The sequence below is a fragment of the Trachinotus anak genome, unplaced genomic scaffold (assembly GCF_046630095.1).
Source record: "Trachinotus anak isolate AG129_WGS33_773 ecotype Australia unplaced genomic scaffold, CSIRO_AGI_Tana_v1 ptg000014l, whole genome shotgun sequence".
Lineage (NCBI taxonomy): Eukaryota > Metazoa > Chordata > Actinopteri > Carangiformes > Carangidae > Trachinotus > Trachinotus anak.
The window spans coordinates 5,926,553-5,950,550 of record NW_027273865.1 but is presented as its reverse complement, the minus strand read 5'-3'; the positions used below and the strand labels follow the sequence as shown (position 1 = coordinate 5,950,550).

The window sequence follows — 23,998 nt, the reverse complement described above, 5'->3', positions numbered from 1 at the left end:
TATTTTCCTGTCTTCTCCCACTCCAGTCGTCCCAAGGTGGAGGTCATCGTACCCTACTGTATGGACATGCCATCCTTCTGAGGCACCACCACTCAGGCATGGTAAGACTGCCGATTACCTGTTTGTTTACTGTAGTTAAAAGATGTAATTTTACATTTTGCCAAAGTTTTGGTCACGTCCTGAATACAAACTTTCTCCCCAGTACCTGAGCTGTTTGACTACATCTCGCTCACTCACCGACAAGCTGGCCTTCGACGTGGGCTTACAAGAAGATTCCACTGGTAGAGCCAAACAGTTTAAAGATATTATACCAGAGATATGTAGAGTCTCTGGTAGCATTGTTAGATTGTTTTTGTGAATTTAATACAATTTTTGAATTGTGCCAAGTTGGCCTTCACTAAGATATTAACATGACTTGAGTTAGCAGTGCATATCTTTGTAATTTGACTTTACTGTGTTGTAAGTGAACAGTTTTTGCTTCAGGTTACTTTGAGTGAACATACTGTCTACCTCCACGGTGAATTTTAGGTTGTTGTTTGTTCTTGTTCTTCTTGCAGGCGAGGCATGTTGGTGGACCATTCATCCAGCCTCTAAGCAGAGGTCAGAAGGTGAAAAGGTCAGGGTGGGTGACGACCTCATCCTTGTCAGTGTGTCCTCTGAGAGATACTTGGTAAGAGTCATCACACTCTTCTCTGTTACACAATAGAGGATTTAGACATGATGTAAGCTCTCCTACACTAAATCTTTTCCAATCTTTTTCTTGCCCCCTGTCCTCAGCACCTGTCCTATGCCAGTGGGGATCTGATGGTGGATGCCTCCTTCATGCAGACTCTGTGGAACATGAACCCAATCAGTTCAGGGTGTGAACTAGCTGAAGGTACAACCCTGCTTTTTAAACCTTGGAAACACACAGTTCATATACACGCACATATGTAGAAACACACACGCACACACACACACACTTATACATAGATGATCTACACATTTTGTAGTTGTATTTCAAAATATCAACCGTGAGCATACAAAATACAGAAGATATTGGGGATAATACACTATCTGAAATCTGGCAGTCTGTGTTTCACGTATACTTTGCTACATGAGAGTAATTTACTCACAGACTCATACACACACATCCAGACAGTATACGCACTTATTGTCATGTGTGTTCCTCCTCTTAGGGTTTCTGACAGGAGGTCATGTTCTGAGGCTCTTCCACGGGCACATGGATGAGTGTTTGGCCATCTCCACACCAGAGGAAGGAGAGGAAAAACGCAGGTGAGAAGAAAAAGATATAAAGAGCTATATAAAGATGATATAAAATATCTTGTGAATCTGATACCATATGACTGTGTGTGTGTGTGTCTTCCCTGACTCTGCTACAGGATGGCTCACTATGAGGGCGGTACTGTTTGCAGCCAGGCTCGATCCCTGTGGAGGTTGGAGCCTCTCAGAATCAGGTGATTGTCCCCTTAAGGCGTTTACATAATAAATATAAAATTGGTGACTCATATGCTTGTTGACAGTTTTAGTGTCTTAAATGTGTTTTTGTGCTGTGTGCTAACAGTGTCTGTTTGTTTACCTGTTCACACACTTTTTAAATCCTAGTAGAAGAATTGCCAAAAGGTTTTTAACAACAATCATTGGACAGTTATTATTTATATTATTGTATAGTAGAAATTAAAAGTCTTTGGCCTTTTAATGTTTTTTTAAAATGTTTTTTCTGCCTTCTGCCACCAGCTGGAGCGGTAGCCACATGAAATGGGGGCAATCTTTCCGTATTCGCCATATCACCACAGGCCAGTACCTGTGTCTGGATGAAGAAAAGGGCCTGTTGGTGGTCGATCCAGAGAGGGCCAACACCAAACTATCCGCTTTCTGCTTCCGTGCTTCAAAGGTCACAACTAACAGATTAAGTTTCTCTGGACTCTTGCCTTTTTGATCTTGTCCATCTTTTATTATGCATTGATTTCCTCACTCATTGAACTCTTTATGATTTCCTCCCACCCCTTTGTTCCTCCCGGTTCCCCTGAGCAGGAGAAGTCGGAGGTGGCACAGAAGCGTGATGTTGAGGGCATGGGCATTCCAGAGATAAAGTATGGAGAGTCCATGTGCTTCGTCCAGCATGTGTCCACAGGCCTGTGGCTCACATATGCGGCCCTGGATGCCAAAGCTGCTCGTTTGGGAATGATGAAGAGAAAGGTAACAAATAATGGGATAAATACTGAGCAATAAAAGTTGAGTTAGTGTGGATTATTCCTAAAATGGTGTTTTAGTTGTCACTACCAGACACTTAAAGTTTCTTAAAAACCTTATGGACAAGATAGACAAACTTGTATAGATGTTACATGAGGAGAAAAGGAGAAGGACAGAGAGAACTGGTGGATATCATCTGTAATATAATTATGTGTCTGTGTTTCCAGGCCATTCTGCACCAGGAGGGTCATATGGACGATGCCCTAACTGTGTCCCGCTCCCAGACTGAGGAGTCTCAGGCTGCTCGGATGATTTACAGCACTACAGGCCTCTTCAGGCAGTTCATCAAGTAAGTATATTTTCAGATGTGAGGAGGTGAGAAGAAAATCTCTCTTTATGACAGGATGCATTGATTTTTATATTTAAAAAAAAAATCTTAAATGAGTACGATGGGCATGAACCAGAAGTTACCTGTCATTTTCACTATGATCTCACTTGTTTATGGTACAACATTGTAATGTGACCATATTTTTATCTGGAACTATGAAAAGGGTTAAAAGAGAATGATAAATTTGCTCGTGCTCTTCCAGGGGATTGGACTCTCTGAGTGGGAAGAGCAAGTCACCAGGGCCCATGTCGCTCCCTCTGGAGGGGGTCATCCTCTCTCTTCAGGATCTCATCTTCTACTTTCGTCCACCCGAGGAGGAACTGGAGCACGAGGAGAAACAGACCAAGCTCCGCTCCCTCCGCAACCGGCAGAACCTCTTCCAAGAGGAGGTGATCTGCATGCTGCCTGCACAACCTCACACACCCTCAGACTTTCTGTATCTATTGATTTTTACTGTCTGTTGCTGTTACTAAAATAAATTCACTATGCAAAGGGGAACTTGCACTTTTGGCACCGCTGAGGACTTTTATGACCTCACACACACATCTCACGCACATAAACGCAAATAAAACACGTACTTCTTTTTATCACTTGTGCTTATTCCCTGGAGGATTACCATAATTTCCACTGCAGGCTGCCCTTTCCTGCCAAGCTAAACCTAAACCTACCAAAACTCAAGTGTTAACCCTTTCTCTGCCCAAATAGTTCTTCAATCAACATGCTCTTGATTACTCAAGTGAATATATCATGCACACATTTCATTGCTGTATTTGTGTGACTGACAGAAAGCCAGACTTTTAACTCTAACCTGAACCATCGCAGATCAACTCTTGACTCAGCAACAAAAAACACAAATAACAGAATAATAATGTGCACATAACCTTTCTGGTCCCTGTGTCTCTGTTTTTATTCTCAGGGAATGATCACCATTGTACTGGAGTGCATCGACCGCCTGAATGTGTACAACACTGCTGCTCACTTTTCTGAATTTGCTGGGGAGGAAGCTGCAGAGTCCTGGAAGGAGATTGTCAACCTTCTTTATGAGCTGCTGGGTAGAAGAATTACTATAAACTCTGTGGATACAACACAGTACAATTAAATGTCGTGTTTACTGACTGAAGTAACATTGTTTCACTCTCTGTGTCTCCACTGAACAGCTTCTCTAATCAGGGGGAACCGCTCTAATTGCGCGTTGTTCTGTGACAACCTGGACTGGCTGGTCAGCAAGCTGGACCGTCTGGAGGCCTCCTCCGGTATCAGATGTGCCACACTCATTCACTGATACATCCACATGTAGCCACAAATTAGAGTTGCTCTTTAGAACTGACTAATTGCTATTAAGGGTTGACTGGATCTAGTGATGGTATTAGATGCAGCTTAAATGTCTGTGCTCGTGTGAGCTTATGGGATTCTCAGGCACAAATCTGTGTAAGTCAGTGTCTAGGCTGCAGACCAAACACGATTTGAAAAACAGCTCATAAGGTGAACCTTTTCACACTCATTTTAATTGGCAGTGTTTTTCTTTTGAACCATATTCTTATTAATTACCCATATCATTACATTTTTGCTTATCTATGCTTAAAAATGCTAAGGTTTTGTCATGTTCCTCCTCTATACATTTAGGTATTCTTGAGGTGCTGTACTGTGTGCTAATTGAAAGCCCTGAGGTTCTGAACATCATCCAGGAGAACCACATTAAATCTATCATCTCTCTTCTGGACAAGCATGGAAGGAACCACAAGGTTTGTCTTTTCTCATTGCCAGGAACAGGGTGGGAAGGTAACATTAGCTGGCAGCAAATTAATTGGCTTCAGCTGAAAGTTTCTCCTGCTCTACCAGACACTTTTGCAGGTGGTGATTTTGAATGTTGTAGCACACTGAAATCATGTTTGCTTAATGAAAACATTTTGTTTTGTAATTCCATCAGTGATCACAGCCAGTGGATGAAAGTGTGAATTGTCTGCTCTGCAACATTCAAACATGAAGATGATTATAACGTCTGTCTCGCTCCTGCCTTTAGGTCCTGGATGTCTTGCGCTCTCTCTGTGTGTGTAATGGTGTAGCTGTGAGGTCCAACCAAAACCTCATCACTGAAAACCTGCTTCCGGGTCGTGAGCTCTTGCTGCAGACTAACATTGTAAACTATGTCACCAGGTACTTAAACTGCTGTTAAGTCGTTCTCCTGTGCAGAAGGTAGAGACTGGTGGATGCCGGTGTATTTTCTGTTTTTTAATATAAAAGTCATTAATCACTCTGTCGAATTGCTGTTCTCTGAAAAAGTCAATTTTGATTTCTCGTCTCCTCTGTCTTCAGTGTAAGACCCAATATCTTCCTGGGCACATGTGAGGGATCCACTCAGTATAAGAAGTGGTACTATGAGATGATGGTGGACCATGTGGAACCCTTTGTGACAGCACAGGCGACCCACCTGCGTGTGGGCTGGGCTATGACCGAGGGCTACAGCCCCTACCCTGGAGGAGGAGAAGGCTGGGGAGGGAATGGCGTGGGAGATGACCTCTACTCTTACGGCTTTGATGGACTTCATCTATGGTCAGGTAAGATGATTCCTCGAACTTGTTTCCTATATAATTTACCGTCATGCTCTATCTCTTGTTTTATGGCTACTTATGTGCTCTCTGCTCTGCCTTTCAGGGACTGTAGCCCGCCAGGTGGCTTCGCCCAGTGCGCACACCCTGGCTGCTGATGATGTCGTCAGCTGCTGTCTGGATCTGAGCGTGCCCAGTATCTCCTTCCGTATCAACGGCCACCCAGTTCAGGGCATGTTTGAAAACTTCAATGTGGACGGCCTCTTCTTCCCTGTCATCAGCTTCTCTGCTGGAGTCAAGTAAGTGCAAAATATAAATAAAATCTGTTCCTGTATTTTTTATCTTTTTCTGTTCTGTTTTCTCGCATGTTAATTTCTGTATTTAACTAATACTACAGTAACTTAATGTAATGAGTATTAATGCAATGAAATGATGCAGGGGACAGAGGAGATTTATCTGCCGCTCACAAGGTTGTTCGTTTTTAAAATCATGTAATTTAGTTCAATTTGCATCCTAAGAATGTAGAAATACAAATCCAGTATGGCAAAATAAAAAAAAGAATTAAAACTGGCAGAATATTTCAGATGAATAATTACTGTATGCTTGGAACACATCTGTGTATTACATGAATATTAATAACTTTCAATTTTAATTCTATAAGTGCATAGGAAACCCTTTAAATTATCCTCCAAATAATCCCTCTAAAACCTACTGTCTTGTCTTGTGATTTCACAGCTACTGTGTGTAATCATCCCTGACAGTGCTGGTATGGGGCTTATGGTGACTGCTGTGAGCAGGGAGGGAAACACAGCCTCAGGGATTGTCACAGAAATTAAATCAATGTTCTTTTTATTATGAGTCTTATAAAGATCAAGATGCTGTATCCATAAAGTGCTTCAGTGGTATATAAAGATTTCTCTGTCAGAGAGATAAAGGAACTGAGAGACTGACTCCATCCCTGTCACCTCAGGGCCCGGTTCCTCCTTGGTGGTCGCCATGGGGACTTCAAGTTCATGCCCCCGCCTGGCTATGCCCCATGCTACGAGGCTCTGCTGCCTAGAGAGAGGATGCGCATCGAACCCATCAAGGAGTACAAGCATGACTTCAGCGGCGTCCGCAACCTGCTGGGTCCCACCCAGTCCCTCACCCACACCTCGTTCACCCCATGCCCTGTGGACACTGTTCAGGTAAAAGCTAAACCTTGAACATGTCATAAAAATATGTGCTGTATTAGTTTCCTCTTGTTTGCTGACTTTCCTTTGCTGTATAGATTGTGTTGCCCCCCCACTTGGAGCGTATCCGAGAGAAGCTGGCAGAGAACATTCACGAACTCTGGGCCGTCACTCGTATTGAGCAGGGCTGGACCTATGGGACTGTGAGTATGGAGTCAGCACTGCAATACAGAAGCAACAGTATGGAAATATCGATTTGACAACCTCACATTTAAATGATTTGTAGCTCCTGAGTCGTGTCAGAAATATTTCAAAAATGCTATTTATTAATTTTGTAATAAAAATCAGTCTGTAGTTCATTATTTAATGTAGGGGCCCAGTATGTAACTGATGTAGTGGAGGCTAAACTCGCCCCCTGTTTAAATCAAGGTGACAGAAGTGTGTATGTAGTCAGTATGTTTCTATACATAATTACATTCACTGTGAAACATTTTTGGAAAGTGATATTTGAATGAAAACAAAGCATAAATGAATTAGTGAGTTCTTTTTTACTAGTGATTACCTACCATCACCTTTCTCTGCAGTTCAGGGATGACAACAAGAAACTCCATCCTTGCCTGGTGGACTTCCAGAATCTCCCTGAACCAGAGAGGAATTACAACCTGCAGATGTCTGCTGAGACTCTGAAGTGAGTTGGAAGAGGTTTCAGTTTGAGAGGTCTGAGAGTCAGAGGAGGAATTTTATTTCCCTGGACACAATGGCTGTATCTTTGTTATCCCACAGGACTCTACTGGCGCTGGGTTGCCATGTTGGTATGGGTGACGAGAAAGCAGAAGAGAATCTCAAGAAGATCAAGCTACCCAAGACGTATGATGACCAAGATATTTCTTATCTATTGTCTTCTTCTTTCGGCATCATCTTTTATGTCTATCTAAATATGGTCTTTTTTCTCTTCATCTAGCTATGTGATGACCAATGGTTACAAGCCTGCCCCCCTTGACCTCAACCATGTAAAACTGACACCAAACCAGAACCAGCTCGTAGAAAAACTGGCAGAAAATGGGCATAATGTTTGGGCAAGGGACCGGGTACGGCAAGGATGGACCTACAGTATTGTGCAGGTAATCATCCAATCCTTTTCCAATCCTTAATAAATCCTTTTTAAAAAATTTTATTTTATTGTTTTGGTTTTTTTTGGGGAGAATTTTTGAGTTGACTGAATTCATTTGTATTAATATATTAACCAAATAACTATGTATAATGTGCCATGGCGCCGCGGATGGCTGCCTCGGTGTGTTGGTGCGCACTTTTTTGCCTTATTTTCTTTGTAAATCCAGTTTTCTGCTTTGGTTTCCGGAGCTCTTTCACCAGAGAAGAGCTCATTAACATCAGAGAAACAACTCCAGTGGATCTTTTTCCACCTTTCTCGACTCTCCTGTGGAATTATTGGACATTTTGGTCAGAGGTCACTGACCGTTACTCTCGCAGTGAAACGCCGGAGGAGAGGAAAACGTGCCGGTGCGCTTGCGCGTCTCCGCCGGCGCGGACTCCGCACACCGCTCCCAGGTATCTTTCTCTCCAAGGTGCGTTCACTGCCCAACCAGCTGGATGAACTTCAGCTACTGGTGCAGAAGAACAGAGACTTTTCTTCATCTGCCGTCCTGTGCTTCACGGAGACGTGGCTGTGTGGATCGATCCGGACTCTGCGCTGGAGCTGACCGGCTTCCAACTCTTCAGAGCGGATCGCGACACAGAGCTGTCCGGCAAAACGAAAGGTGGAGGAATCTGCTTTTATGCAAACAGTGGCTGGTGCAAAGACGTGACAGTGATCCTGCAGCACTGTTCTCCTGACCTGGAGACTTTCATCATAAACTGCAGGCCCTTCTACTCCCCCCGTGAGTTCACCTCATTCATCCTGGTCGGTGTTTACATCCCACCACAGGCCACAGCAGATACTGTGTGGAGTGGACCAACCCGGACTCCTTAGTTATTGTCCTTGGTGACTTTAACAAAGGTGACCTCAGTCATGAACTGCCCAAATACAGACAGTTTGTTAATTGCCCGACCAGAGAGGGGAACACTCTGGACCACTGTTACACCACAATCAGTGGTGCTTATCACGCCGTCCCCCGGGCTGCACTGGGCCGCTCTGACCATGTCATGGTCCACCTGATTCCCACATACAGGCAGAAACTAAAACTGTGTAAACCTGTTGTGAGGACATCGAAGCAGTGGAGCAGTGAAGCCATAGAGGATCTGCGGCATGTTTGGACTGCACTGACTGAGAGGTGTTCAGGACTGCTTCCAACAGTCTGGATGAGTTCACAGAGGCTATGACGTCATACATCAGCTTCTGTGAGGACTGCTGTATCCCATCACGCACCAGGGTGAGTTATAACAATGACAAACCCTGGTTCACAGCTAAGCTCAGTCAGCTCAGGAGGCAAAAGGAGGAAGCTTTCAGGAGTGGGGACAGGGACAGGTTTAAAGAGTCCAAGCACAGGTTTAGCAAGGCGGTGAGAGAAGCTAAACGACTGTACTCTGAGAAACTTCAGCTCCAGTTCTCAGCCAATGACTCTGCTTCTGTCTGGAAAGGGCTCAGACAGATCACTAACTACAAACCTAAACCCCCCCACTCCATTAACGACTTCCGTCTGGCCAACGATCTGAATGAGTTCTACTGCCGCTTTGAAAGACAATGGGACAAGCCTGACACTAACCTCCACATCAGAGCCACATCAGAACCCCCCTCCTCCTCCCCTACCAAAGGAACGTCTCTCTCTATCCTGGAGAGAGATGTCAACAGGCTTTTTAAGAAGCAGAACCCCCGCAAAGCAGCCGGTCCTGACTCTGTCTCTCCATCATCCCTGAAGCACTGTGCTGATCAGCTGTCTCCGGTGTTCACGGACATCTTCAACACCTCACTGGAGACCTGCCACGTGCCAGCCTGCTTCAAATCCTCCACCATCATCCCTGTCCCCAAAAAATCAAGGCCCACAGGTCTAAATGACTACAGACCCATTGCCCTGACCTCTGGGTCATGAAATCATTTGAGCACCTTGTCCTGTCCCATCTCAAATCCATCACTGACCCACTCCTGGACCCCCTGCAGTTCGCCTACAGAGCCAACAGGTCTGTAGACGACGCCGTCAACATGGCTCTCCACTTCATCCTCCAGCACCTGGACTCCTCAGGGACCTATGCCAGGATCCTGTTTGTGGACTTCAGCTCTGCCTTCAACACCATCATCCTGGCTCTGCTGCAGGACAAGCTCTCCCAGCTGAGCGTGCCTGACTCCACCTGCAGGTGGATCACCGACTTCCTGTCTGACAGGAGGCAGCATGTGAAGCTAGGAAAGCATGTGTCTGACTCCCAGACCATCAGCACTGGATCCCCGCAAGGCTGTGTTCTTTCTCCTCTGCTCTTCTCCCTGTACACCAACACCTGCACCTCCAGCCATCAGTCTGTCAAGCTCCTGAAGTTTGCAGATGACACCACTCTCATTGGACTCATCTCTGATGGCGATGAGTCTGCCTACAGGTGGGAAACTGACCGTCTGGTGACCTGGTGCAGGCAGAACAACCTAGAGCTAAACGCTCTGAAGACAGTGGAAATGATAGTGGACTTCAGGAAGAGCCCAGCCCCACCCATCCCCATCACCCTGTGTGACTCCCTCGTGGCTACCGTGGAGCATTTTCGCTTCTTGGGAACCACCATCACAGAGGATCTCAAATGGGAGCTGAACATCAGCTCCCTCATCAAGAAAGCTCAGCAGAGGATGTATTTCCTGAGGCAATTGAAGAAGTTCAACCTGCCAAGGACCATGATGGTGAACTTCTACACCTCCATCATTGAGTCCATCTTCACCTCCTCCATCACCATCTGGTACGCTGCTGCCACGGAGAGGGACAATAACAGACTGCAGCGTATCATCCACTCTGCGGAGAAGGTGATTGGCTGCAATCTTCCATCCCTCCAGGACCTGTACACCTCAAGGACTTTGAGGCGTGCAAGGAAGATTGTAGCTGACTCCTCCCACCCTGGACACAAACTTTTTGTGACACTCCCCTCTGGCAGGAGGCTGCGGTCCTTCAGGACCAAAACCTCTCGCCACAAAAATAGCTTCTTCCCATCTGCTATCAGCCTTATCAACAAGGCTAGAGAGCCCCACTGTTGCTGATCCCCCTGATCCTCAATTGCACCAATGACCAGAAAAAATTCCATGTATGTGAAAACATACTTGGCAATAAAACTGATTCTGATTCTGATTATACATCTGGGGCTAAGCCGTGCTGCCTATGCTTTAATTATTTTTTTGGCAGAATTTTTTAATCACCTTGTATTCTGTTACCCTTCTCAGGACATCTTAAATAAGCGAAACCCTCGTCTGGTACCTTACAACCTGCTGGATGAGAGAACTAAGAAAACCAACCGAGACAGTGTTAACAATGCTGTCCGCACCCTCATTGGCTATGGCTACAACATTGAGCCTCCAGATCAGGAGAGCAGTAAGTCACCTTACCTCCTGCTAATGTGTTGAATGTAGAACATCATGCAAAGTCAAACTTCTAGCCCAGGGCATCGTCAGTACCTCCAGCGTTCTTAATCTTATCTTTCACCTTTTTCCTCTTTCCCTGCAGCTGGCCATGGCCTGGAGAACACCCGTGGGGACAAGGTACGAATCTTCAGGGCAGAGAGGTCGTACGCTATCACCCAAGGGAAGTGGTACTTTGAGTTTGAGGCAGTGACCACGGGGGAGATGAGAGTGGGCTGGGCACGTCCTAATGTCCGCTCTGACACTGAACTGGGAGCAGATGAACTGGCCTACGTCTTTAATGGCAATAAGGTCAGTCCTCATCTTTTAGCTTCATCCTAGATAAAGCAGCACCAGTCTAGTTTAATCAAGTGCTTATCAATATGCCATGTAGATTTCTTTTCCAAACTTTTTGAGTATGAACAGATGATGGATTCATGAAATGATTTATGAAATAAACAAAACTTCGTTTTTAGATAGCTAGAAAAAAGTCAAGCCAACATTCAGTTCAGTCAAATCTGAAGAGTCTGAAAAAAGCATAAATCCAAGCCAAGTCAGAGAAGATTACGAGAGTACACTTCAGTCAGACTGAAATTATTTTTTGAAACGAAATTTAAAGCTGTATTTTAAAGATAATGTATTGAATTTAAAGCAGTATTTTAAAGATAATGTATTGAATTTGAAGTTGTCTTTTGTTTAATAAATGTTGATGAAACCCTTTCCAGGCTCAAAGATGGCATATTGGCAATGAACCATTCGGTCGCCAGTGGCAGTCTGGTGATGTGGTCGGTTGTATGATTGACCTCACTGAGATGAACATCATGTTCACACTCAACGGAGAAATGCTGATCAGTGACTCAGGCTCAGAGATGGCTTTCAAAGACATTGAAATTGGAGAAGGTAGGGGTTCACCATCATTTTACCTTATTAGATCAGCTTAAGTAGCAGTAACGTATTAAAAAAAAACTTTTTTGACATAAATATAATAAATATAATAAATATATTATAGATTAAATAGCAGGACTACTTTACAGCAGTTTGAAAATATTTTTACAGACAACTTTCCTGTGGTTTTACCCCTCAGGTTTTATCCCAGTGTGTGCCCTGGGCTTGTCTCAGGTCGGGAGGATTAATCTTGGTCAGAATGTCAGCAGCCTGCGTTACTTTGCCATCTGTGGCCTGCAGGAAGGATTTGAACCATTTGCCATCAATATGAAGCGAGACATCACCATGTGGTTCAGTAAAAGTTTGCCGCAGTTCGGGCCTGTGCCCACTGATCACAATCATATTGAGGTAACTACTCAGTGACACCTTTAATGTTTAATGAAGCTAAAACTTTAAAACTAGGTAATTTATTTATCTTTAAACGTGTTGTCTCTCAGGTCTCCCGTGTGGATGGGACTGTGGACAGCGCCCCGTGTCTGAAGCTGACCCATAAGACCTTTGGTTCACAGAACGCCAATACCGATATGATGTTCCTCAGACTCAGCATGCCTGTCCAGTTCCACGAGACCTTCAAGATCCCAGCAGGCACCACCCCTCTCACCCGTGTCCTCACCATCCCAGAGGAGGAAGTGGTAGTGGTGGAGCCCGACTCAGAGTTTGAAGTTCTGAAGAAGTCTGCCAGCCGCAAGGAGCAGGAGGAGGAAAAGAAGGAGCCATCTGTGCCTAAGGAGATCTCTGTGGAAAATGAGAAGGACACAGTGTCAGAAAAGGGAAAGAAAAAAGGGTAAGTGTGGCAGGTTTAGTGTTTAGAGGAGAGGAAGGAGCCTGCAGAGGGCTAAAGGTGCAGATTATTATGTAAATAATTAATCCATCGTCTCAGTGCGAAGCAAAACATCAGTCAGTGAAGCAAAACATCGAGCATCCAGGCTCTTGCTAACTGAGACCCAGTGGAGTTGCTCAATTTGCTGTCAGTTATGATTATTTTTCAGCCTGCAGGGAGTGATAATTTAAAACTTGATATTCAATTAACTGTATCCTGACAGCATCGCATGAGTCTTCCATCCAGCAACAGCAAGACTCAACTCATCAACAGACAGTTTATTATGCCTCTGCAGCGACAGCCAGAGCCAGAGGCTGTCCACGTACGGACAGACAAAATCTCAGTAACACCTCAAAGGAACTTCTTCACATTTGGCACAAATGTCCACTTGCACTCAAGGATGAAATGATTAGATTTTGGTGGTTAAAAGTGAAAGGTCAAAGGTCATGTTGACCTCACAAAACACTTTTTAGCATTACTCAATTATGACACAATTTCACACAAATGGTTAACATTTTACATGACTCAGGATAAACAGGGATGTGATCTGAAACTAGTTGGAGTGGCGGAGGCATACAGCTGCGAGGCGGTAATTCTAGTTTCTCTTTTGTTCCTTTGTTTTCTTTTTCTTTCTTTTTGTGAAAAAAGCTTGTGGTACATGCAGTTCAATGACGTTCAACGTGGTTTCAGCGCTTCAGAAATTACCTCAATATTACCTCAGGGTGAGCAAAGTTGGCTAGTGCTTTAGATTTAACTGTCTCTCCAAACACCAAATATCTGTTATGTTCTTCTAGATTTTTCTTCAAGGCTAAGAAGGCTGCCATGACACCTCTGGCCCCTCCTCCTGCACCTCCAACGGTGCCACGTTTGGTGGAAGACGTGGTCCCTGATGACAGAGATGACCCTGAGATCATCCAAAATACCACCACTGTGAGCTAAACATTATCCTCTGCTACTGCTAGATTTATAGCACTTGTCAAAATGATCCCTCCAATGTAGCAAAAATCCAGGGATGAGTCTCGCATGATTTGCTGAGTGGGCCTGTTGGGTGTTAGCATTAGTTTGTGTCATACTGCTGAAGTTATGTTAGTATCTGTAACCCTGTGCTGCCTTTAGGTGTTTCACTCAGATATTTTCTTCTTGAAGTACTCTCATGTTATTCCTGATCTTTTTCTATTTCCAGTATTACTACTCTGTGAGGATCTTTGCTGGGCAGGAGCCGTCAGGTGTGTGGATTGGCTGGGTCACTCCTGACTACCACCAGTATGATCCCACCTTTGACCTCTCCAAAGTCCGCAGTGTCACTGTTACTGTGGGAGATGACAAAGGCAACATACACGACAGGTTAGTATTTTATATACCAGCACAATGCCAAGTATTACAAGCTGATATATTTATTATTTATCCTTCTTCTCTTGGTTTAAAATTTAAATAATGTGATTTAGGCCAGTTGTTTTTTTCATACACTGGTGGCAAGGGCAAACAACAGAGAGATGACAAAGATATATTGTTCTAACTTGTAAATATGGGATAATACAGATGGAAAACTGAGTTGTAACAGCATCTCAGAGGTGTTTTCTGCAGGGGAGGAAAAGTTTTTTTCATGACATTACATTAGAAACAGGTTGTCACTAAAGAAATAAAGAAGAAGAAATGAAGGAGTAAGGACAATACTTCGTCCCATTGTTGTCACCATTTATATGCTTCCACTATGCCACATTATCCAAAAATGGAACGACAACAACAAAACTATAAAAAACCAGGACATGAAATCCTTTTAACTCTCAAGAATACTTATAAGTTAGTAAGAGTTAGTTGTCTGTGTGCTTCTTTGTTGTGTTATTGTCTCTCTGTGATGTAAATCAGTTTGGATCGGCTGCATAGTGTTTTAACTGCCATATTAAAAACATGAGTTGAGAAGTAAAGTGTGTTTGGTGTTTCTCTGCAGCATGAAGCACAGTAACTGTTACATGGTGTGGGGAGGGGATCTGGTCAGCAATCAGCAGACCCGCTTCAGCCAGGAGGACATGGTGGTTGGCTGTCTGGTCGACCTGGCAACGGGTCTCATGACCTTTACAGCCAATGGAAAGGAGATAAACACCTTCTACCAGGTAAGTGTAGTCACAGTTTAGGTTGTGTGTATATTTGTATGTGTTTTTCAGACTTGATTTCGAACAAGTTTGGATGAGTTATGTTACTGTGAGCCGTAAAGCCAGAGATGTTTCATTGCAGGTGGAGCCCAACACCAAGCTGTTCCCTGCCGTGTTCGTTCAGCCCACCAATCAGAACATGGTGCAGCTGGAGCTGGGCAAACTCAAGGTCAGAAACTTCTTTTGCTCATATGTTTCTCCAGCTACCTTCCTTCCTTCCTTCCTTCCTTCCATTCCTTCCTCACTTCCTTCCTCTCCACTTCAAACTCATACTGTACCCCTGGTCACGAATCTCCTCCTCCCTTGTTTTGAAAGTGGGTCAGACGTTTCCCGGCTCGATGGTGACTCGGTGTCTGTTCGGATAAAATTAATTCAGTGGCATTGATGTTTAGACATCATTCAACCCATACCTCCTTAAGAGAGACAGAGAGAGAAAAAGACACAATACCAAATGGGACAGAGAGAGAGAGAAAAATACAGTAGAAAGGGCACACGTGGGCAAGTAAGAGAAAATTAGGGTGTGGACATTACTAGAGAAGTGAAACTAAGACTTAATTTTGGTAATTACCTTCACCAAGGAGGTTATGTTTTCACCCATGTCTGTTGGTTTTTCTATGTTTCTTTGTTTGTCAGCAGGATTACACAAAAAGTACTGAACTGATTTGCACCAAATCAGTGGAAGGATGGGTCATAGGCCAGGGAGGAACCAATTAAACTTTAGTGCTGATTCAGTTCAAGGGCCGGATACAAGATTTCTTTTTTTTCTTCCATAACATTGTGATATGGAGCATTTCCCACATTTTCATCAATTTCTAATGAAATAATTTTTGGAACCTGATGTAAAAAAAAAAAAAAAAAATCAGACATATTTATGTTGATCTGTGCCTCTGCGTGTAATTCTGTGTAACTTTACGATTTATCTGTTAAGTGTATGGAACATAAGTGCTTACTGGACTCTCTGTCAACAGTGACAGTGAATGATAGGCACGTCAGCCTCTTGCTTTTATTTCTTGTGTTTGCCTGATTGTCTTGTTTTCATGTTAGCCCCACCATCCATTGCTTTCTCCTTTTTCAAATCCAGTTGTCTTCTTCTTCTCTCTGTGATTGTCTAAACCTCCTCTCCTCTGTCTCTCTCTCTCATGTCAGAACATCATGCCCATATCGGCTGCCATGTTCCGCAGTGAGCGTAAGAATCCAGTCCCTCAGTGCCCTCCCAGGCTGGATGTCCAGATGCTGACCCCAGTCATCTGGAGTCGTATGCCCAATCACTTCCTCAACCCGGAGGTGGGCAGAGTGAGTGAGAGGCTGGGCTGGATGGTGGAGTGCACTGAACCTCTCATCATGATGGCCCTGCACATCCCAGAGGAGAACAGGTAGAGAACAGAAACAGCAGGCTGTCCCAAGATTTCCTATGGGGCATTGCAGGTAGTTCGGTTTGGTCAAGAATTTGCAGGTTGGCAGCAGATTCACTGATCTTTTAATTTTATTCAGGACTAATAATCACAGTGATATTTTGGCTCTGAATTCTTTTTCTGTCTGATTATCAAATGTGTTCTTGCTGCTAAAAAATTGAACATGAGTTTGTAGGGGAGATAAATTACATTATATATATATTTATATAAATATTTATCATGATTATGATATTTGCCATTTACTAATAAGTATTGATCTTTGAGTTTTTTTTTTTTTTCTCAGGTGTATTGACATCCTGGAGCTGTCAGAGCGTCAGGATCTGATGAAGTTCCACTACCACACCCTCATGCTGTACTGCGCTGTGTGTGCCCTCGGCAACAACAGAGTGGCCCATGCCCTGTGCAGCCATGTGGATGAATCCCAGCTTTTCTATGCCATTGAGAACACCTACCTGCCTGGACCCCTCCGCAGCGGCTACTATGATCTGCTCATCAGCATACACCTGGAGTCTGCCAAACGGGCACGCCTGGGCACCAACAGGGAGTTTATTGTCCCCATGACTGAAGAGACTCTCAGCATCCATCTCTATCCTGATGCAAAGAAAGCCCATTCTCTCCCTGGTGTTGGCCTCACCACCTGCTTACGGCCCAAGCTGCATTTTTCACCTATCAACTTTGTCGGCACCAACCCTGATCTGTACACCCTTAGTCCTACCTTCCCTCTGCAAGTAAGAAACAAGAGATTACATTGGTGCAATAATGCAGTAAAATTTTGTTTCTCTTTTGCTTATTTTTATCTTTTCTCCACAGGAGCTGAAGACCAGGGCGATTAGCATGTTAACAGAAGCTGTGCTGGATGGTAGCCAGGCCATGCGAGATCCAGTAGGAGGCAGTGTGGAGTTCCACTTTGTCCCAATCCTGAAACTTATTAGCACATTGCTCATTATGGGCATCTTCAACGATGAGGACACCAAGCACATCCTCAAGATGATCGACCCCAATGTTTTCAGTGGGAAGGAAGAAGAGGAGGAGGAAGGCGAGAAAGCTGAGGAGGGCGGAGCTGCTGAGGGAGAAAGCGAGGATGCAAAGGAGGAGGAAGCAGAGGAGGCATCTGAGGCTGAGCTTGAGGATGAAGGGGTCGGTGACGAGGAAGAGGAGGAGCTGAAAGATGTGGCGAAAGGAGAGGATGAGGAGGGAGAGGCTGAACCTAAGGAGGAAGGAGAAGAGGGGGAGAAGGAGGGAGAGGCCAAAGTAGAAAAAGTGGATGGAGAGAAAGCAGAGGAGGAGAAGGAGGCAGAGGCAGTGGAGGCAGAAGCAAGAGATGAGGAGGAGGGTCTGGAGGAAGGATTACTCCAGATGAAGCTACCAGAGTCTGTGAAACTGCAGGTCAGTCTGACATTTACACACTGATCACTATCCATCTGTAGAATTTATGTTAATATTTATATTACAGAATTCATATCCTTAAAATATCTTCTATATTTTTGCTAATTAAACATTTTAAACTCTTGTTTCTGTCTTACCTCCGTCTCTCAGATGTGCACACTCCTGCAGTACTTTTGCGATTGTGAGCTGCGACACAGAGTCGAAGCCATTGTGGCCTTTTCAGACGAGTTTGTCCACGGTATTCAGAGCAATCAGCGTGTTCGTTACAACCTGTTAATGAGAGCCTTCACCATGACGGCTGCTGAGACTGCACGCAAGACCCGCGAGTTCCGTTCACCACCACAAGACCAGGTACTAATTATATTAACCAGGAGCCCTCCTCAGCCTTACCAGATATGTGTTATGGGGTCTGGGGTTTTAGATTGATTTGGATAATATTCCTCCCACAAGTTATATGTCGACCCCTAATTTCTTTTACAAAAAAAAAGCCCAGGCCAGGAGAAGAATAGAAAAATAGACAAAAGATGCTGATGGGTTGTCTTACTGTGCTCCTCTTCAAGGTTCTTTTGCTGACCAACTTTAAGCACGGTCCAGAGGATGAGGAGTGTCCGGTACCTGAGGAGGTGCGAGATACTCTGGGAGAGTTCCACAATGACATCCTGCTTCACTGCGGTGAGACGTTCTTTAATGAGTGTCCTATTTTTTACTCTGCAAATGCAGTTGTTCAAGTTTTTTTTTATGTCTGGGAGTTTAATACAGTATCTCCATTTTAGGTATACATGTTGAAGAGGAGGCAGAAGAGGAGGAGGTGGACACCTCCCTCAGGGGCAGACTTCTTAGTCTGGTGGACAAAGTCAAGAGTTTGCGCAAAAAGGAAGAGGAGGAGAAACCAGAGGTTGAGGAGGAGCCAAAGCCCAGTAAGATGAACAGCCGAATTACCCATGAAATATCTGAGGATTTGATTGTCATTTTTCACAAATTACCTTTGTTCTTAAATAGTTGACTTTCATTAATTTCATATCAGGTCAAAGTTAAAGGCCAGTGCTCTCACTCTGTATTATACACACAATTTCATCATCATAGTTTTCACTGGAGTTTTAGTATCACATGGTGTAAATGCTGTTGGAGAGTCTTTAACACCCTAAAATAACAGGGCAACTGATTTAGAGTAATTTGGAAAATGGAAATATTCATATCAAAAGAAATTCACTGACTGTGCAGAAGGTGGACCATCATCTGCTTCAGTACAAAAACATCAAACTCAGCCTTTAAAAAGTCATAACAGTTGAATATAATTTGATGATAATTTATCCACTTCACCAAGGCACCCTTCAGGAACTCATCTCCCACACCATGATCCACTGGGCCCAGGAGTCCTTCATCCAGAACCCTGAGCTGGTGCGTCTGATGTTCAGCCTGCTCCACAGGCAGTACGATGGCCTGGGCGAGCTGATCCGAGCGCTGCCCAAAGCCTACGCCATCAATGGCGTGTCTGTTCAGGACACGATGGACCTGCTTGAGTGTTTAGGACAGATCCGTTCACTGCTTATTGTCCAGATGGGCCCAGAAGAAGAGCGGCTCATGATCCAGAGCATTGGGTTAGTTTGTTAATTTGACTACACTGCTGTAATTCATGAAATATGAACAGAAATTAGTTTTTATTGATCAGGGTCTATTTAATTTCATCTGTAATTTTTTTTCTAATGTGTTATCTGTGTTTTTTTTTAAATTCAGAAACATCATGAACAACAAGGTGTTCTACCAACACCCCAATCTGATGAGAGCTCTCGGTATGCATGAGACTGTCATGGAGGTGATGGTCAATGTGTTGGGTGGAGGAGGAGACTCAAAGGTAACTGTGAGGATTTTTGTTTGTCTAGTTAATTTATCATAATCATTCTGATTATTGAGTTCCTTGTTGAACACTTGACTTACACAGTACATACCACAGTAGACACAATGTATCTTTGTCCTTTTTCTCTCCAGGAGATTCGATTCCCTCAAATGGTGACCAACTGCTGTCGTTTCCTGTGTTACTTCTGTCGCATCAGCCGACAGAACCAGCGCTCCATGTTTGACCATCTGAGCTACCTGCTTCAGAACAGCGGCATTGGCTTGGGTCAGTGTCAGCCACCTGTGTACAGTCTGCTGTACAAACTTTTTAATTTTTCATTTAGAAATAAGTAGATTTACCCATGTTCATTTTGAATATTCAAAAGATGTAAAGGTATCAGAGGCCCTGTTCACTGCAAACTGCTGTGACATTATTGCCATGACAACAATCAAAACTAATTTAGATAAATTTGTTTAAACCTTTTCCTTTTGAAAAATCTAGAATAATTAACTTGCATATTAGTCAAAGACCAAACAAACATGGACTCACTGTGTTTATTTTACATTTGCAGGAATGCGTGGGTCCACACCTCTGGATGTGGCTGCTGCTTCCTGCATCGACAACAATGAGCTGGCCTTGGCCTTGCAAGAGCAGGACCTGGAAATGGTTTGAGAAAATAAGAAATGACATGAAAGAAAAACACATAAAAGGGTAGAGTGGATTTTTTTATCTTATAATCTCTCTTGGTGATGTAGGTGGTGACATACTTGGCGGGCTGCGGACTGCAGATGTGCCCAATGCTCCTGTCTAAGGGCTACCCTGACATTGGCTGGAACCCCTGTGGAGGAGAGCGATATCTGGATTTCCTCCGCTTTGCTGTCTTTGTTAACGGTCAGCCTCCTCATATAATGATGGCATTTGTAGTTTTGAGTTGTGGGTATCTTTCACCAACATTTGCACACTTACTCCTCACAGGAGAGAGCGTGGAGGAGAACGCCAACGTTGTGGTCCGTCTGCTCATCCGTCGACCCGAGTGCTTTGGCCCGGCCCTGAGAGGAGAGGGCGGGAATGGTCTGCTGGCCGCCATGGAGGAGGCCATCAAGATCTCAGAGGATCCAGCAAGGGATGGTCCCACTGTCAAAAAAGACAGACGCTTCATGTAAGTGATGGCGCAGTAGGTATGACACTTACATAGTCTGTAAAGGCAAAATTTGATCAAGCTTCACTGTTTGACTAAATAAATAACATCTAAGACAATTGAACTAATCAATCCTGTTGTGAATTATATTGCTTCATAATTGCCAGGCACAAACAGATAGAGAAAAAGCTGTTTTCTTGATTGGCAGGTTTGGTGGTGAGGAGCAGCAGGAGGAGAACCGTGTGCATCTGGGAAATGCCATCATGTCCTTCTACTCAGCCCTTATTGATCTGCTGGGTCGCTGTGCCCCTGAGATGCATGTGAGTAGCATGGCTTTTCACACCATTTCATTTCTCTTGAGCCTCCAGGAACAGCGATGAAGCAGGTGGTTGATGAGCAGGAGTTAGTTTCATACATTATGCCTTAAATGTTTCTGTCTACAGCTGATCCAAGCAGGCAAAGGTGAAGCTCTAAGAATCAGGGCCATCCTGAGGTCTCTGGTGCCCATAGAGGACCTGGTGGGAGTCATCAGCTTGCCTGTGCAGATTCCTTCCCACGGCAAAGGTTAGATACAAAGTTGGAATTGTGTATAAACATAGTGTCATTTTAACACAACAACATCTTCCTATATATATATATATATATATATAAATATGATTTCTTCTGTCCAAACCTCAGATGGTCAGATTGTTGAGCCCAAGATGTCAGCCAGTTTTGTGCCAGACCACAAGGCCTCCATGGTCCTGTTCCTTGACAGAGTCTATGGTATAGATAACCAGGAGTTCTTGCTTCACGTGCTGGAGGTTGGCTTCCTGCCTGACATGAGAGCTGCAGCCTCTCTGGACACGGTGAGTAGGGAAGGACACAGACGACAAGTAAAACATCAAGAGAAATGTCACTTTTGTCAGCTCCAGAAATCTACATGTTGATGTGATTTACTAATCTTTTGTCTCCAAAGTATTGGACTCAGTATAAATAATTTTTCTGTCTTCTGACTGTAGGTGGCATTCAGTACAACTGAAATGGCCCTGGCACTGAACCGCTACCTCTGTTCGGCTGTTCTGCCTCTGCTCACTAAGTGTGCGCCGTTGTTTGCCGGGACAGACCACCGGGCCATCATGATCGACTCCATGCTCCACACCATCTATCGTCTGTCCCGTGGCCGAGCCCTTACCAAGGCTCAGAGGGATGTCATTGAGGAGTGCCTCATGTCGCTCTGCAAGTCAGTGCTCAAACCCAACCGGTCTCTTGAGATACATTGTCTCTTTTACAAGAGAGATCAAACAAGAATGGCAAAACAGCTACCATGACAGTTCACACATTCACATGGAAACAACATACAAAGTTGGACCCAAAAGACCTGAAAAAAAAAACAATATCATTGCTTATTTGAAACAATTACAGTCCTGATGAAGCATTTTGATGACATTCATAGGTACCTTCGACCCTCCATGCTGCAGCATCTGCTTAGACGTCTGGTATTTGATGTTCCCATCCTCAACGAATATGCAAAGATGCCTCTTAAGGTTTGTCTGCCTTTTAATTTTATTGTGTTTTTTTTATTTTTATTTTATTTTATTTTATAAGACTGGAAAATGAAGCAGAATAGAACAGAATGTAGGCAAAAAAAATAAAGATAACATATACACACACACACACACACACTGTTCTCAGTTTAAACGCTGATTGAGTAGATTTTGTGTAGTGAAGGTGGGAAAAGATTATTCCTTACAAAAGCATTTATTAAATTACAGTGATTACTCTATTCACTAATAGTTGTTAAATACAGATATTATTGATTATCTCTGGCTATTGTCCTTCATTTGATTTACCTTTGTAATTGGTACAGCTGTTGACCAATCACTATGAGCGCTGCTGGAAATATTACTGCTTGCCTAACGGATGGGCTAATTTCGGAGTGACTTCAGAGGAAGAGCTGCATCTTTCTCGTAAACTGTTTTGGGGAATCTTTGAATCTTTGGCACACAAGGTACGAGATGAATCTCTCGGTGTCCTCCTACAGTGTTACAGGGTTAAAGCTTATGCAATTGTTAACACGACTTTTCTCATCTTATCCACACTTTAGAAATTTGATGCAGAACTCTTCAAGATCGCCATGCCCTGCCTCTGTGCTATAGCAGGAGCCATCCCTCCTGACTATGTGGATGCCAGCTACTCCTCCCACACTGAGAAAAAGGCCTCTGTGGATGCTGAAGGCAACTTTGATCCCAAACCAGTGGAGACCACCAAGTGAGCACATAGTGGAAAATAAAAGTCCAGCAGTAGTTCACAGTGACCTACAGAACAAAGCTATACACACATAACAGTACAGTCTAAATATCTGATATATGAATCTGCTTTAGTTTCTCATTTTTAACTGAAAAAACATTGACTGTAAAGTACAGTTTATATAACCGAAGCACCTACAGAGAATAATTATTACTATTTTCTAGAGGTAAATTCACAAGATAGTACGAGCTAATAAAGGCATTCAAAATGTAAGTTTAGTTAACATTGAATGGTATTCATAACTCAGGCAGTACTGAATATGAGTTCATTTATTGACAGTACCATCATCCCAGAGAGGCTGGATGCTTTCATCAACAAGTATGCAGAGCACACTCATGACAAATGGGCCTTTGAAAAGGTCAGTTATGAAAACTGAAACTCGTCAGATATAAATTACAAATTCCCTGTTTCTAATTTGAAAATGTCAGTACTTTGTAATGATTGTGTCAATGGTTAAATCAATTTTCAGATTCAGAACAACTGGACCTATGGAGAGGTGTTAGATGAGAATGCTAAGACTCACCCAATGCTCCGACCATACAAAACGTTCTCTGAAAAGGTAATCATCTGTCACCTTCTGACCAGTCTGACACCTGATAATGTGCGTGCAGGTGCTAAATTGTGACTACCGGTAAACTTTTTCATTAGCCCTGTGTGCTTTCAGATCTGAGGAAGCCAGTACTGCTAAACTAATATTCCTGAACCGTTTTCATCTCTAATTTCACGTGTTTGTAGATTGTCACAGTCTGAATGTATTGTTTATTATTAATTTTTAAATCCGTCTCCCAGGACAAGGAGATCTATCGTTGGCCCATCAAAGAATCCATCAAAGCCATGCTGGCTTGGGAGTGGACCTTGGAGAAAGCCAGGGACGGGGAGGGAGAAGCTGAGAAGAAGGCCACCACCACCACCACCCGCAAGATCTCCCAAACTGCTCAGGTACAAGAGAGGGGTGGAAAAAAAACATCTACTATCGTGGAGAAAGTTTGATGCCATCTTGGATCTCTCACTGGTCTAAAGTGACTCACCATTCGATTGATAGCAGCGTTCTTGTACATTCATTATACATTCTCTCCCTTAATTAAATAGGTGGAACAATGTTAAAATTAAAGCTGTCCACTATTTCTGGGAAAATCCTGGAATCTTTAGAGGTCTCCAAACCTCACAATGAGAGCCACTGTTCTACTGTGT

General features: G+C 43.8%; 1 protein-coding gene across 6 annotated transcripts in view; it reads left to right on the top strand.

The window, feature by feature from the left end:
- The window catches only part of ryr1b (ryanodine receptor 1b (skeletal)), a 74,420-nt gene that overhangs the window by 18,738 nt on the left and 31,684 nt on the right, over nt 1–23,998 (top strand). For all 6 annotated transcript variants that reach the window (XM_071496413.1, XM_071496414.1, XM_071496412.1 and 3 more), the window contains exons 4-55: nt 27–101; nt 203–281; nt 558–670; nt 778–877; nt 1,179–1,275; nt 1,383–1,457; nt 1,738–1,894; nt 2,035–2,199; nt 2,421–2,542; nt 2,784–2,970; nt 3,498–3,633; nt 3,739–3,834; nt 4,205–4,323; nt 4,602–4,735; nt 4,895–5,136; nt 5,234–5,426; nt 6,098–6,314; nt 6,398–6,502; nt 6,884–6,987; nt 7,083–7,166; nt 7,261–7,420; nt 10,660–10,807; nt 10,940–11,145; nt 11,559–11,733; nt 11,918–12,126; nt 12,216–12,562; nt 13,393–13,528; nt 13,782–13,942; nt 14,547–14,709; nt 14,831–14,917; nt 15,895–16,121; nt 16,444–16,888; nt 16,971–17,546; nt 17,697–17,897; nt 18,107–18,218; nt 18,320–18,463; nt 18,871–19,144; nt 19,281–19,398; nt 19,533–19,665; nt 19,952–20,046; nt 20,136–20,271; nt 20,356–20,539; nt 20,727–20,838; nt 20,962–21,082; nt 21,197–21,366; nt 21,520–21,740; nt 21,954–22,044; nt 22,368–22,508; nt 22,605–22,768; nt 23,087–23,165; nt 23,277–23,366; nt 23,597–23,746. In XM_071496413.1, coding sequence (XP_071352514.1) covers nt 27–101; nt 203–281; nt 558–670; nt 778–877; nt 1,179–1,275; nt 1,383–1,457; nt 1,738–1,894; nt 2,035–2,199; nt 2,421–2,542; nt 2,784–2,970; nt 3,498–3,633; nt 3,739–3,834; nt 4,205–4,323; nt 4,602–4,735; nt 4,895–5,136; nt 5,234–5,426; nt 6,098–6,314; nt 6,398–6,502; nt 6,884–6,987; nt 7,083–7,166; nt 7,261–7,420; nt 10,660–10,807; nt 10,940–11,145; nt 11,559–11,733; nt 11,918–12,126; nt 12,216–12,562; nt 13,393–13,528; nt 13,782–13,942; nt 14,547–14,709; nt 14,831–14,917; nt 15,895–16,121; nt 16,444–16,888; nt 16,971–17,546; nt 17,697–17,897; nt 18,107–18,218; nt 18,320–18,463; nt 18,871–19,144; nt 19,281–19,398; nt 19,533–19,665; nt 19,952–20,046; nt 20,136–20,271; nt 20,356–20,539; nt 20,727–20,838; nt 20,962–21,082; nt 21,197–21,366; nt 21,520–21,740; nt 21,954–22,044; nt 22,368–22,508; nt 22,605–22,768; nt 23,087–23,165; nt 23,277–23,366; nt 23,597–23,746 — 8,376 coding nt within the window. The remainder of the gene's footprint in view (nt 1–26; nt 102–202; nt 282–557; nt 671–777; nt 878–1,178; nt 1,276–1,382; nt 1,458–1,737; nt 1,895–2,034; nt 2,200–2,420; nt 2,543–2,783; nt 2,971–3,497; nt 3,634–3,738; nt 3,835–4,204; nt 4,324–4,601; nt 4,736–4,894; nt 5,137–5,233; nt 5,427–6,097; nt 6,315–6,397; nt 6,503–6,883; nt 6,988–7,082; nt 7,167–7,260; nt 7,421–10,659; nt 10,808–10,939; nt 11,146–11,558; nt 11,734–11,917; nt 12,127–12,215; nt 12,563–13,392; nt 13,529–13,781; nt 13,943–14,546; nt 14,710–14,830; nt 14,918–15,894; nt 16,122–16,443; nt 16,889–16,970; nt 17,547–17,696; nt 17,898–18,106; nt 18,219–18,319; nt 18,464–18,870; nt 19,145–19,280; nt 19,399–19,532; nt 19,666–19,951; nt 20,047–20,135; nt 20,272–20,355; nt 20,540–20,726; nt 20,839–20,961; nt 21,083–21,196; nt 21,367–21,519; nt 21,741–21,953; nt 22,045–22,367; nt 22,509–22,604; nt 22,769–23,086; nt 23,166–23,276; nt 23,367–23,596; nt 23,747–23,998) is intronic.